The 15,982-nt window shown below is 35.4% G+C and overlaps 1 protein-coding gene across 1 annotated transcript in view; it reads right to left on the minus strand.

Moving 5' to 3' along the window:
- Nucleotides 1-15,982, minus strand: part of LUZP2 (leucine zipper protein 2) — a gene marked incomplete at its 5' end in the record, with an annotated part of 167,349 nt that overhangs the window by 67,823 nt on the left and 83,544 nt on the right. The window contains one exon of the mRNA XM_082058070.1: nucleotides 10,511-10,573. Within this exon, the coding sequence (XP_081914196.1) occupies nucleotides 10,511-10,573 (63 nt within the window). The remainder of the gene's footprint in view (nucleotides 1-10,510; nucleotides 10,574-15,982) is intronic.

Genomic DNA, 15,982 nt, shown 5'->3' on the forward strand with positions numbered 1-15,982 from the left:
TTGAATCCATAATTATTTCTCAAAATCCAAATCCCACATTGGTGATAAAGCTGTGTCATTCCAAATTCCCAGAAGTTCGGGATTTAAATTCATACATTTGTAGACTCATATTTCTGGCAAGTATGAGTAACTATGCTTTGAAATACTAACAGTGCCAACGTATGACATAAACATGACGTAGACTTATAATCTACCAAGCCAAACAGGTATGTGATTCTATTCCTAATTAGTATATTTAACACAATTGATATTATCTTGTTTTACTTTTGTAGTCCAAATGATTGTTCCTTGGACTAATTGATTAACCCAAGAAATAATGTTATTTGGCAAGTAAGGAAAGAGGAAAATAAGGCACAGAACAAACAGAATCCTGATTAGGGGCTGGTGAAGAACAGTCGACCGAGCCATCACCACCCGTGCTGCACCAAAGGCATCCAGCTTCGGGGTGATGCTGATACTGATACCAGGGCTTAACCAGATGGGAGAATCAAAACACACTCATGTGCTTTAGGGATCCTGATGCAAAGCTCAACAGATGAAATTGAATCGCTCTAATTGTCCAAATGCTTCACAAACTTCTGTTGGGACTTTGAGATGGCTGAATCACCGAATTACCTCTGCTGAGGCTTGAAAGCAGAAGAGTTATACAGCTGTTCATTTGATTAGTGGTTTGTTAAGATTATCAGTACAAAGCCCAGTTCCAGAGATTGGAAAACAAACAAACAAAAAAAAAAAGACAGAGGAAGCTAAACTTTTACTTTAGGAATCACAAAATAAACGCACTAATGTGGTTAAAAAAATTTCCTTAAGATTTCTCCAAGTCTCTATAAAAGACACATTTCTCACTCTAAATCACCTACCAACCAGCAATATTCTCTTTCTTTTAAACAAATGGTCTTGAATTCTCTCTATGAACATATAGTTCTGCTAAGAAGCTTACAAAGACAAACAATATTCTCATTACAGTGCTGAGTGTCCTGTCTGGCTCCTCCACTCACCTTTGTAGTAAGACAGTTATAGTGTGAAAAAAATGTAGAACACTATTTTAAGGTCAACCTTAATAAAATTAATATGTAAAGAATGTTTTTAATTTAAATGTACATGCAAATACATAAAAATACACAGACACACACACACAAAACCAGGACGTGGTTAAGGATTAAATTTATAGTTTGAAATATTTCTGAATACCTACTTTACATTTGAAAGCAAGTCATCACAATATGTTAATCACAATACATTAAAGGACAGCACAGCTTGTGGATGAACCACAAGATTCTCACATTTTTACTGTTTTTTTTAATTCATGCAGACCTTTCCTGAGTTCATGTAGTTATTTGATACAATACCACTCAAAAATCCTTATTCAAGAAAGAAAATTAAGATAAGACAACACCTTCCAGAATATTTCAAGCAGCACCTGCTTGATTAAACCCTTATAATTTCACTTAAGAAACATTTCCACACCTGTTAAACGCTGCATGTATTAAATTATTTACAAGACAGAGAACTTTTTTAAAAGGGAGTAATTTAAGTATTATCGTGGTTGTCATTTTTAAACATTTTTGGTTATAAAAATTGTGAAATCAAGTTCTGAAGAAGATTAATTCCATGGAAAGGCTTCTACAGGTGAACTTGACAAATGGGTAGATATGGCAAAGATACTTTGAGGCAGTCTAATGAAAACTGTGTTTTTAAATTATAGCATAGCTATAAAACCTGCTTTCTTTAGTTAAATGACAACTAAACAAAATCAATACAACTCCAGTTAGCTAACGTTAGCAACAAGTTGACTGATCTGTTTAATATTTCCTTCTCCATTAACATCTGCAGCCCCAAATATGGTTGAACAGTGTTCAAAAGGGAATGTGAGAGAGAAGACTCCACAGCTAAGCCTTTTAAAATGTTTCTGGATAACAGAAAATTGGAATTTTTGGCCTAGAATAGCACCATTTCTACATTTAAGACTTGGTATGAGGTTGACTGGACACTGAGGGTGAACTATTTCCTGTCACTAGAGTAATATAAAGTGAATTGCTGCAGTGATTTTCTAGGAAGAGGACAGTCACATTTGAGAGTGTTTTGTTCCCACTGCACAATGTTTTCACATTTTTAAGTCAAACAATTCACTAGCAAGGCTGAGATATTCATTAGGAAATGTGATACAAAAGCTGAACAAATTTGAATATCCCTGCTGAATTTTTTTGCAGGGACAAACATTTCTGCATTTGAAAATATTCCGGGGTTTCAGGCTGAAATAGATTTAAAGAAGGTGAGAAACAATTCTTTTTGCTGTCAAGAAAAAAAACCTTCATGTGCTTCTACTTCTTTTAGAAGAACATGGTGGGGTCACACTATGGCTGAAGAGCTTATACAAACACCTTAGCTCAGGTAGTAACATGACTGACAATTTAGAAATTTTACATGAGGCTATTTTCCTGAATAATTTTAACATGAGTTTCAATTAAGTATTTTATTTTTGTTACTTTTTTTTTAATCTTCTTTGAATATAAAATTATTGAAATTATAATTCCAAATAGTGTATTCAGTTTGATCAAATTATGACTAGAGGATAATGAGTCGTGGGAAAGGACGATAATCTTCATAAAGTCAAAGGCTATTAACCCTCAGTTGAAAAATACTTTACTGTATGAAGGTGACATTTTCCAGCTACACCTCATCTTGATTAAGATTAAAAACTAGAAAACAACAGCATTCAAGTTGAATTAAACCTCTACATAGCAAAAAGTAGTTTTAAAATCACACTCTGCTCCTGATGAAGTGAACAAATAAACTTCTCTGTATTCAACAGTATGATCCTAAAGAAAATGCAAACACTCCAAGCCTTCTCCCTTGAAATCAATGGAAGTTTTGTATGGTGCACCATAATATGATCAATTCGGGGTTCACCAGTCTTTTTTCCTCTAAATTCTCATTGACTTCCATGGAAATCTAGTTAGAACTATGAGAGCCATGTCCCTGCCAACTAATCTAGTAGTCTGAGTTTCATAGCCTCTGGAGAGCTCTCAGCCCAGGACAGGAGCATTCCAGGTGCAAAATAACTTTATTAAGCAACTTTTTAAATTAATAAGCCAAGTGCATTTTCATGTCGCAAATATCTTCATAAATTCTTATGCCATTAAGTCCTGTGTGATGTTTTCAGAGGCAAAGAATACTCTGATACTAAATCTGGATGACTCAAAGCTCATCAAGAATGATCCCTCTTTTTTGATCCTAAGTGACAAATATAAGTAACTGACAGCATTATTTGTAATGTAGAAATCAGCAGCTCACCTTCTCTTTCCTTATAAACCACGGAAATTTGATTATTAAATGCTCTTTTATTATTTCATCTAAGGATAAAAATCAATAGTGTCTATTCAAGATTTTGAAGTATCGCTTCTCATTATTTTTTTAACCACAGATACCATTGTTACCTCCTCTTAAGCACTCTTTCCACTAGGTAATTTTAACATCTTGGTACTAAACACAAACTTTTCCACTTATCTGCATAACATGAATAAATAAGATCAGTGTTTTTCTTCTCCTGTATGGCAAAACTTACACTAGCTTCAGAGAAAGTTTTACATTAATTGGAAAATGTCATCTGTGCTTAAAGTTCTTTAGAGCTTGGCTCTGAGCCACCTCGCCCTTGAGATCTGTAATGCTTGAAAACACTGATTGGGATAACACGAAGATTCACAAAACTGTCTGCACAAGTTCAGAGATCAAAGATTTTAATTAGGTTTTACGCTGCCCCTGTTGCCTGGCAGAGCTGCAACAGATGTTATTAGGAGCCAGGTCTGCAAAGGACAGAATACAGCTCTTTTAAACTTCGCTATTCAAGGTAACCTCTTCATGTTTTGCTGCCTTTTTGAAATAAGATGTAGTGAAAGATCTACTAGGACTTCCTATTCTTAACCCTTAGTTTCAAACGTACTGGCTATACTTGCATAAAAATAAGACAAAATGGATCAAAGAATACTTGCACCTCCCTTATCCCAACAGCCTAATCAATCTGATCTTTGAAATGCTTATAGAAGTTTACCTTATACACTACTGCATTACGTAGCATCAGTATCCAGGAGCACTAATTACCAGTAGCAATTTCCTATGAAAGGAAATGAAGGCACAGATTGGAAATTGCTCCTTCGTTTCTCCACAGATGATATTTTGCTACAAATGACAACTGAAAAAGATTAAGCTTCAAGGATAAAAAGCCCGTTACAAAGGTTTGAGACTAGATGAGCAAGAAAAATGTAGAATTCAGACCCGTTTTGGAACTTTGGATTAATGAGGGAGGATGTCAGAAATAAGAATTAAACACAGTGTCCTGGGCAGTATGAAAAAATTAAGTAAAGACATCAGAATAACTTCAGCAGGATTACAGAAGAAAACTGCTATGATTTTCAACATTGTGGTTAATTGAAAAGATGACAGATAAAGAATATTAGGCAAAATTCAAGCTGTTTTCTAAGCATCATGGCTAAGTACAGGTTGAAAAGAACCCTAATAGGTATGTATTTATCTTCTCATTCAGTAAGGATGCATGTTACCTAAATGTTCTTATTTGAACATCTCCTCCACTTTCTAGTAGTTGTGAATCAGATTCATGAAACACTGGCTCCAGTTTTAAAGAATGAATGAAGAATCCAAAGATATGGTGGTCCCTAGGAGGGAGGGATTCAGACACAGTAGAACCATCATACTCCTCTAATTGATGCTCTGATTCTTATTATCATACAACAGTAACTGAGAAAATGTGTCCTACACTCAAGTCTACAAGATCAGGAAAACAGAACTGCTGTGTCACTATAGCTCACTGACAATCTTGATGCAGTAGGATTTGTTTTGTGTATGATCTCATATACTGTCACCTAAGAGCTGTTTTCTAGTGATTAAACCTCTTTTTCCACCTTTTCCTTAGCATTTTCAGTAAAAAACCTCATAGAACAAGTTTAAGAAAATATATATATATATTTTTTTTTTCCAAATAGGATTTTATTTTTACTTCAAAAGAAGCTGTAATCAATCGAGAAACACTAAGTTCAAAGTCCTTTAGCAGAATGATATCTGCCCCTGTACTCTTTCTGCTCATTCACCTTTCCCTGGGCAGTGCTCCTGCTTCTGACACTTGTGGATGTTCTCTTCTGAATTGTAGAACCAATGCAGTGCCCAAAGAGGAAACTTTACCCAATTTTCTTCTCAGGAGGACAGACAAAAAGTTTCATCTGCAGAACATAGAGAGTAAAGAACTACGATATCCTCCTTTATAGAACAGTATCAGCATACAGTCTCAAAGCCTTAAAATTTAATTTCTGCTTCACTAAGGGAGGTTTCTAGGTTTGTTGGTTTGGGTTTTTTCCCCACCATAATTCAACACAATTTGATGGAATTCACCCTACAGGGCATGAAATTCTCAATAGATCAGGTGAGACTCTAAACTGCTGTGACTTTACCTTTTATTAGTGCAGCTAAGCACAAAGAGATTGGAGAAAATTCTGCTTTAGGATGATTTATTCGACACTACAGCTATAACCACAATTTTTACACGAATAGAGCAAAAGTATTGTTTACAAGGTAGTTATTTAAAACTGTGCTTCTTAGCAAAAAGAACACATATTATTGAGAGCTACAGTAAAATTCATTTTCCACTCCTGTTTTATTTTGTATTGCCTGCACTACTACATATATTTTATGTAAGTCATATTTGGCAAAGTTCTGCCACAGCCTAAACAGCAAAGAAATATATTGCCTGATATAAACCACTGGATCAACTTCATAAAAATATGGGATAGTTGTAAATCTGTAAAAATATTAACATATAATACCTTCATGTAGATATACACAGAGTTACTGTAAAAACACTTTGGCCAAATATGTGATGAGGTAAACAGTTATCTCTTATCTAATCAAATGTAATTAAATGGTTTAAATAGGAGTAAACTTTATACACATGTGTAAGTCTAATGTGAGGTAACTATAACATCCACGTGACAATGCTGAATAACATTTCACTACCTTTCAGTAGAGAATATACACCTTTTATTAACTTTTAGGAAAAATTCCTGACTCATTTATCTGAAGAAAATTGCATATAAGCATACATCAGCTAGGGCACTATAACTGAAGATGGCTTTTGTACCAGTAGGATATGAATGGCAAACTAGCAAAATGCACGACACACAATGTAGAAAAGATATTCATTTAAGAAATTAATCCATCATGCATGTGCATATTCAGAGTTGTGCCAAAAACAGGCGGTTGTGAACGCCAAATAGCAATTGTTAAGGTCCATGATGTTTCTTATATAAACAAGGGTTAACACAGCATCCTGCTTTAGCTTCATTTTTAGAGCAGTTTTGGCATAATTCTTCAGAAGTGATGTATGATGGCCATGGCAGAAGGGAGCTGCACGCTCTGTAATAGGCCATTTCCAAAAGTGAAAATTTTCAAAGTATTTTATGCATATTCTATTTTAGTCTGCATTTTTGCCAAGTTTCTTAGCTCCACTAGCGCTTCTGAATTTCTAAGCCCCTTGGTTTCTTTGTCAATAGTAGATATACTTCTCAAAATAAGACCCTATCTGTTTACATGTCAATCCTTTATTAGACTACATTAGCTCAATCCACACAATGTTACAGCTGGAAGTCTGACAGATTTTTTTTCTGGTATTGCAGGAAGCACTCAGAAACCTCTAAAAAAGAGACTTTTTAGACACATAATCCCTATGCGATGGATCTGGCACATTTTTTCCTCTACCCCACGGACTATTTTTGTTGTCAACTGGTGGGTTTTTTATTTCAAAGCCATGAATAGCCTGAAAATTGCCTTTCTGTACAATGTCCTCTTCTCATATACTACATCACAGCTGCTGCATTCAGTTGGAAGGGTGTCATTGTCTATTCCTATCCCTGAATTGCAGAGCTGAATGGCAGCAGGGCATGTGCTGAAAGAACAGAACTAAACGTGGAATTATTTTTACAGTCATGGAAGAGCCATTTCAAAATTCACAATTTGCCAATATAAACTGAGGGTGAAAGGACAAAAGTAGCTATGAAAGGAAGTCCATTTTCATTATCTGTCTCTATCTATCTGTATGCAGACAGCACTTTTAAAAATATATATATAAAATGCTGTCAATTATTTAAACATATAGCATATCCAATCTTACAAACAGGATTTTTTTAAAGCATACTGTATATTCAGTGATTGGAGGCAGAACCTACGTAACACAATGTTTTCTCAAAATCATACCATTTAATTTCAATCAAATCTTTGTCAAAATAAAACGACCTTATTTAGGCCCACAAAAACAATTACTGAAATTCCAGAAAAACTTTTATTAGTGGACTTACTTTTAGGAAATTGGCAAACATAGTGCAGAAATTGAACAAAAAGCCATTAGGTAGGTATAGCTATCAGTTCCTTGTCCACACAGTAGTTGATGCACAGAAGGACTAAGCAATTCTCTCAAACCAAATTTTTCTCAAGACAAGTCTAGTTGACTGAGCCAAGAACAGTATGCTGGAGCTTCTCAAGTCCAGGGCATGCTAGGACACTATTATTTCGTTAACCACAAGTACCATCCTGTGTTTCCACCTGAAATATGTGCAAAACAAAGAATGGCCACAGTCTTATCCCACAGCTCTTGCAGCATCTTGCAAGACGTCAACATAAAATTTGAAATGTTTCAGGTAATTTCATTAAATGAGAAACAAGAGAAGTTTCCAGTATTTACCTAAGTGAATGTGTTTGGATAGGGTGGCAACAAAAGAATGGCAGATCCATCATCTGAATGGAAACCTTGGGGGGGAAGCTCTGCAGGGTGGTTTGTGAGGAGAGGCAGTCAATTCTCATCTAATTTTGAAAACCCAGAAGATCAAATCTTTATTGCATTTTTTTTCTACATCTCATTTACTCTTTGCTTCATATGAGATTAAGTCTCTTTCCCTTAGTCATGTCTTTGTTATTATATTCATTCTGCAAGATTTAATCCTTTTATTCCCACACCAAATTTGAAACATTTGTATTAAGTACTGGAAGGTTCCGTAGTTCCATTTAGGGCATCTAGACATTAATTCACTATTTCCCTAGAGATTAATGTAGCCTTCTTCTTTTCTTCAGTAAAACTTTTTTCCTCTTTTTAATTTTACGATCTAAAAGAGGTGAGTAATACAAACCAGACGGATCTTCTTGAATAATTTTGGTTGAATAGTAATTAAATCCTATGTAATTTGGACATGTGGAGAAGGAGGAGGAGGAGGAAAGCCAGAGTAGAAGACACATCACTGAAGGCTTCAGGAAACCAAAAAGTTGTTTTATTCACCTGGTATTTTTTCCTTCTCATCTAGACCATTATCTCTAATCACTGCTCTCCCTCAAAGGTTAGCTACCATTTTTCAATATGCTATTTCTTTTTGCTTTCTGAGAAATCCCAATCATAGATGCCCCAAATAACACTTATACAGAATAGAAACTGTTCACTCGGTGACTCATAAAATCCCTATCCACCTTCTCTGCTGCTTTCTAGTCAAAATACTGCCCTAACAACTCAAAGACACAACCAGGTGTGACAGGATAGTAGAGATATGAAAAATACTTCCTAAATATTTATGATCCTATAAATGTCAACCACTCAGTTTACATATATATATTTTCCCGTGTGTTCATCTGTTGTCCAAGAATTTGCCAAGATACTAAAGAGAAATCATTTTTTTTTTCATTCTTCATGTAGTTTAGAGACCCCAACCAGACTGAAACTTCATTTAGCCCCAGACATTTGCAATGTGACTGAAAAAAGCTACACAGTAAACAACCCAGTAAATGACTGAAGCCAGCCCTGCAGCCTCCAAGACAAGACATTATTCTGGTTTGTTTTCAAGGGCTTCCTTGGGGTGAGTCGAAGAGGAACTAATAGCAGACTGTTTGCAACTGCTAACAAAGGGCAATAAGGGGCATTAGTGTGGCAGGACAGCAAAACACATGTAGATCCAGTCACAAAAGACTGACACATAACTGGAATAATAAAATTGTAGGTATTCGTATTAGATATTTCTCTGATGGGCCCCATGATAGGCCTAAAATGCTTGCAACTTCGGTACATCAACTTTAACCTCCTGTCTGAAATTGCAAGAGCTGACCAGGTATCAGGAAATAAAGTGTTGCTGAATCATTCCATCTTTAAACTAAGACACACTTTCAGTGCCAAAACCAGAGGTTGCTTTCATAGCAGACTTCCCAAATGTGCTATAAATACACTAAATATTACAGATATCTACTGACCTATCTAAGAAAATCATTAAGAGTCAGATGGTTTGATTGTTGACTAATGAAGTATGCCTGAAGTGTGCAATAAGAGACAGGATTTTTTTATGGCTGGTCAATAGGATTGTGCTGATACGATTTATTAGAATTAACAGGCTCAATTGAAAAGCATCCAGTGATCACAGGTAGGAAAAGAAAGCACCGTAGATAAAGATAACTGAGAATGTGGCTTAAGTAACGTGAGCAACTGAAAGAGATAATATTTCCTATGTGAGCTAAAAAGTAACGTGCATTTTTTTCAGACTGACCCAAGACAGATCACTGTTTAAATAAGTGCTTTAAAGAGATTAAGTTTTCATAAACATCAAACTCAGAATAGTTTAGAAAAGAAGAACGTAAGAAGTGAACAGAAGAGATACAGGCAGGAAGCCTAATTGGTAAGAGAACAAGAGATCATCTGAATAAAATGTTCTCCAGTGCAAAGCCCTTTGCAAAATGAAGCAATGGGAAGGAAAACTATAACCTGATTTAAACAAATTGTTTGGGGAAAAAAAGATAAGGGGGAAAAAAAAAAGTGATACTGCTCATATGTTTTTAAGTTTTGATTCCAAGACCAAATTTCAAAATGAATTCAGTTTAATACTAAAACAAAACAAAAAAAAACCCCAACAAACAAATCAACAACAACAACAACAAAAAAAAAACACAACAACCAAACAAACAAAACAAAAACCACCCCAAAACATGTTTTATTTGGGATTTTGGGATCAGTTTGGGATTACTATTCATGACAGATAAAGCATAAGAAAACATTTTAGGACTGTGGGGTTTTTTTAAATTTTATTAAGAACCTCAATTCTGAGACTGCATTTCCTTTCTCCCCCTCTTGCTGTTTATTTTTAAAGCAGGTAATAACACTGTGGAGAAAGTTTCACTGTGTATCAAAATAATCTACAGAACTGAATTAAGTATTTCTTTCTGAAAAAGCACAACTCATAAGTACAGTAAAAGTTACAGAAACGTACTATGGACCTATGCACCAGCAGCAAAGAATCAACAGTTGTGTTCAATAAAATACTATTTCTAAATGCTCAGCATCATTCTTGTTTGCTTTTGTGTTTAGAGTATTTCACTTGAGTTTTATCTTTCCACTACAACAATATCTGTTTCAAGTAAGAAGCAAAACCATAATCTCTCGCAGTGTAAACTCTGAAAGGTGATGACAATCAAATGTTCCTCTTACCTCATTTTGGAGGTCACGGATCATTTTGCTCTTCCTTTCCATTTCGGTCTTCAAGAAGTTAATCTAGAAGTTTGAAGAAACATTGAGTGAGAGTTGTTAAAATGTACGTAAGCAGCAGTTCAACCATTAATTGTTGTTTTAATCTACTAACAGCTTTGAAAAATCAAAACAAAACAAAAACAACAGACACACGAAAGAACACACCACCACCCTGCATGTGTTTCTAGCAACAAGTTATCTTAAAAGATTTCTGCTTACATACCAAATTGGTGTAGGCCACAGTTGGGTATTTTCTAGATATACAAACATTTAGCATGGTACTTACTAGAAAACTTATAAAAAAGAGAAGAAAAATCACTGTACATAAATAGTTTTACTTTACTTTTGCACCAGTAGATACGGTTTTTATGTGTTGCAATGAAGTCCCACATGATCTTCAGAGAACTAAGGATTTTTACAGCAATAGTAACTAATTTTATGATCTAAAAACTTTTTAACTCTCTTAGAACATAACACCTACCATAGTAGGTTTCTTACACAGTTATTTGATTTGATTTCCACAGTATTGGTCCTAATGAGATAAACCCCTTGATTCTGATCAGACCCATCCATGGGATAAACTGTATTATATGTGAAAGCATTCAAATTCGGTCTTTAGTTTCTATTTAATTCAATGACTTGCTTTGGAAAGTAGAAATTCCAATTTTAGTTTTAACATTGATTTAAATCAAACACAGTTTAAAGGATTATTTTTGCAAATCAGTCTGAGTTTCTTTCAGTAATTGAGCTTTCCTCCTGGCTTATGGAACATAATAGGAGAAAGAAGGATTTAATTAAAACTACTAGGATTAAAAGAACACATTCTTTTCACTTTGAAGGAGGATGATTTTGGATACCTTAATTAGTAAAATACTCATCCCTATATACCTAATGCCCCATGCCGCGTTCTCTCCCCCATTGACACAAAATTCTACCCACGTTCCATGGGAAGCTACATTTGTTCTGACATTGCAGCAGACTTGCTAAGGAAAACAAGACCTCTGTAAGAAAAGAGATTTAGATTATAGAGACGTTGACCTAAAGATTAATGGTTTGGTTGTCATGCAAATAAAAGATGACAGTCAATCTGCCTGATGTGACAGCTGTTCTTAGAATCATGTCCACACTCAAGGAGACAGATGTCAGTAATTTAAAAACCATTACCGGACTTGACATCACTTTTATCTGTATCAAAGGAGAAGCCATGGAACGCTATCTTCACTTAAGAGAGAAAAGTAGGTAGAGGTTCTATGAAACCAGTGCCACCTGACACGTTGTCCTGGTTTTGTTAAAAACAAGTTTCTCTTTTAGTGAATTTGCCTGTCAGCTAAAGCTTCATATTAACTGCATTTTCCTGGAGAACCAGACACATGTTTTGGTAAACGTAGCAATGGAATGCAAACTTATTGATAAGCATGAATGGACATCTCGCAAGAGGGGCGATGAGAAACAAGTGACCAGGAAACTGACCAACTGTGTATAACATTCCATTCACGTGAATACTTCATATAAAAGTGGGAGATCACGAGGACCTCGTCCCTTTCCCTTTTCCCTTCTGCTTATGGCCAACATTAGGAGAGGACCTTGCTAGTCATCCCTGCGAACTGAGGCCAGAGAGAGACTGAATCCAGCTCCGGTTGGCTGCAGAGTCCAATCCAGGACTTTGGGTGTCAGCTCTGCAGTTGCTGAGACTTTCAAGATTGGTTTTGTATATTTCGTATTATTTTCTCTATTCTTATTAGTAGCATTAGTAAAACACCTTCAATGTTTTCCTACTCTCTTCTCTCTGTCCTTCTTTTGCTCCTGATCGCCTGTCCTGAGTGGGAAGGGGAGAGAGGGAGGGGCAAAAAGGGGAAGTGGGGGGGAGAGGAGGTTAACAATACATCTGCCAGGGTTTTATTGTCACCCCGCAGTCTAAACCCTTGACACACGTATAAATAGAACTTCTTTTGGAAACTCTTCCAAAATTTTGTCTAAGTGGCTTAGTTGTGGAAATACTAACTGTGTATTCAGTTATCACTGAGGGTGTTGTTTTAGTGGAAGATGAATATATTAAACACTTGCTAACAATCATGTCAACAAATACTGAAATTTCACCCACGTACACTGTACAATACATATGAAGATTTTGCACAACAAAAAAATAAAGGTCACAATCAAAATATGATATGGGGGGAAAAAAGTAAAATAACTATTCACATGGTGAATTCTGGTTGTTCAGCTGCTCAAAAGATTTACCAGCTACCATTAAATACTGAGAAACATAATACAATGACCTCTGTTAAAGAGCATTCCCTTTTTTGGTCCTAACTCTCAAGAGAATATTTATACTCCTTCAAAGCACTTCATTTCCAAATCCAAAGCTATATGAAATAATTAAGAGATATGATATCAAAATTATTATCTGTGTGCTCTCTATACATTGCTTGTAAATATCAGCTGGGATCTTCTAGGGGAGAGATATTTAAGACACCTGCAGCCTGTGTTAGTTAAACCAGTAAGTTTTGTTAATTACCTTTCACATACACATGCATCTGATATCACTGGTATGGACATATTGAATAGTGCAGACTTACTGCTTTAACTTATCTAAATAATTAAAATATTTTTTCATCTCTTTCTTTTTTTAAAGCAATATCAACATTAATGAAGTCATTCATTTTTTGCTTTCATATTGTAACAGCATTTTTAAAGCTCTTCCACTAAATCTCTAACAACTGAAGAACCACTTAGTCATAAAATACAGCCATAGAGAGCTACCCAGGAGGAATTTATATGGCTTGTCTACTGGAGCTAATGTAGAGATAACCCCATCTATCCATTTATGTGCATCTATGTCTGTAATTTCATGCTTTAAGGCAGATCAGTGTGTATCAGACCCTTTGCATGATGCTTTTAGTCAGTCTCAAGGACAAGGCATAATATGATTTTCCAGGAGATATAAAAATTCTACATTCAGTCACCAAATCCTGCTAGCATAATAAACAAGAATGGATATGTATGCCCAGCTCTAAATTAAAAGGCAGAGAAATTGAAAAATTGAAACAAAGAAACTTTCTACATCTCTTCCTCTTTTCTCCTCGCTCTTTGTTCTTGTTTGACATTCATGTCTTTCCACATCTTGGCTGCCTTTAATTACTATCTAGCTGTAATTATGAAAATACATAATGAAAATATATTGTTCTAAGGCTGAACTTTGCAATATTAAGCAAGGACACTGCTTCTGTCTCAGGGAGACAGACATCCAAGGTACTCGGAGCACTGTGTGTTTCAGAGCTCATTACATTTATTAAAGGCAACAGCTTCCATCCAGTGGCCTCTGCTCACAGCAGTTTGTGACCTTGAAATGTTCAAATTAAATTTTCCCCCATTGAAACACAGAATGCCTTAGCAGATGGCAGTGATCTAATTTTAAGAGTCAGACAATAGTTAGTTATTCACTACAGATGAAGGACAGAAGAATCCAAATCTAACATCATTACCACGCAGTCAAAGCTCAGCTGTACGTGTATTTGCTTACCTCCAGACTTCTTGTGTCTTGCTCAGGACCAATCCATGAGCAATTAGGATGAGATTGGAATATACTCATTAACACCTAACTATTTGGGCAATATTTGGAAACCCTAACATAGTCTAGTAATTTTCATTATCTCATTTTCAAGTTACGGTATAGGAATTGACCCCAAAAGCCAGGGAAAACTTGTTAGGTTATTACCTAAAACATAGGAAATATTCTGTTTTTTGGGAAAAAGTGTTCTACAAAGTGTTAAATACTCTTAAAAGCAAAGCTAAATATATTTCTACCTACTAGGACTTCTTAGATGAATACAACTTCTAAGTTGTAAGTTATATTTTAATTCATAAAACCAATCTTTGTCAAAGACACATTCAGGACTTTGGTAACAGCCCTTATGACAGGTCCTAAACAAAATAAACATTTTTGAAGTGAAATGAACATTTTTTAAAAAAAAAACTATTGCAGGCATCAGTTTGTGATGTTTTTTGAGATTCTTATTTGGTGGTGGATATCTCTGAATAGACTCTCCATATCTATTAGTCTTTTATTACTAAGAAAAACCCTACTGATTTCAAAATAAACATATTGTTTATTTTTACAAGTCATGCATAATGTATTACTTAATTCTCAGTTTTCATAACGAACACTGAGCAACTGGGAAAAAGGTATTTACAGAGACATATTTCCTCCTTTATTTTGACAGACTACTATAATTGTCTTGTCAAACAATTCTGTCACCATGTCTTTTTAAAAATTGTCAGCACGATATAAAACACAAACAGGAACAGAAAGTAAAAGGCAGAGTAAGCTTATTCAGTAAAGCTACTTTTGAGCATTTCTCTGTTTAATTCTTTATTGTCTCTCTCATCCAGAGCTATCCAGCTCTTTCTATAAACTTTTACTGCAGTTACTGGGAGACAACTTTGTAAACCTCAAGGTTACTTCCTCAAAAAATAACTATTTCTTAAGATACAAGCAGTTAGCATCAAGTACAGTCAAGTGAAAAGCCCTTCTCCAAAAAGCTCGAAGAGCCTGTTAACCTAATGCAGAGATACAGAATCACTATTTACGCTATTTATTCAAATTCACTAGAAAAAAAACCCCACTTTCAAGATACCTGTGACATTTGCACTCTGCCTTATTGCTAACGAAAGTGAAAATTAGTCCACAGTCGCTAATTCTGTTTCTGGAAGAAGTGGTTCCACTTCACATTTAGAGACCTAGCTTGACATATTTTTTTCTCACCAGATAACAACCTATTATAAATTGCTTAGGTATTTGATATTAAATGCAGAACAAAAAGCTCTGTCAACCTATATCAACTGTTAAAGAGCACAACAGGTTATTTGGAATTATACCTTACACATTTTATATACATGTAGTGTAATTAAACCCAGTGTGGTGCTCCTACCTAGCAAGCTTCATCTACTAAGAAATGCTTTCTGATACACAAAGAATCCACAGTTCTAGTGTGAGATGGTTTGTAGAGAAGCTCCCTCATAACCTAATGCTTTCTGGAAGACTATATCTGTCCTTGAACTTTGCAACATAGAGCTAGTCTAAAATTTAATCCTTCCTTACGATAACTAATATTCCTCTGCAGATTTTAGTAACCCAGATAGAGCAACTGAAACAAGAGGCATAAATTTATCCAAGGTCTGCCGTATATTTTCAAGACAGGACCTGTCCCAAGGCGGACTGCTGCTGCTCTTCATATGTTGGTTGGATTCTATGATCTTGAGGGTCTCTTCCAACCAAAATGATTCTCTGATTCTATGTTAGTGCTACAGATGCAGAAGACAACCCAGAAAGGGAGTGCTCACTCCTGCTAAGGGCCCCCAGGTCAGTCCTCAGTGTGATTAGTACTGTAAAGCACAAGAATGTCTTTACATCTTTTTTTGTTTCCTCAAGCTTGA

Source organism: Streptopelia decaocto (genome assembly GCF_964273445.1).
Source record: "Streptopelia decaocto genome assembly, chromosome: 7".
Taxonomy (NCBI): domain Eukaryota; kingdom Metazoa; phylum Chordata; class Aves; order Columbiformes; family Columbidae; genus Streptopelia; species Streptopelia decaocto.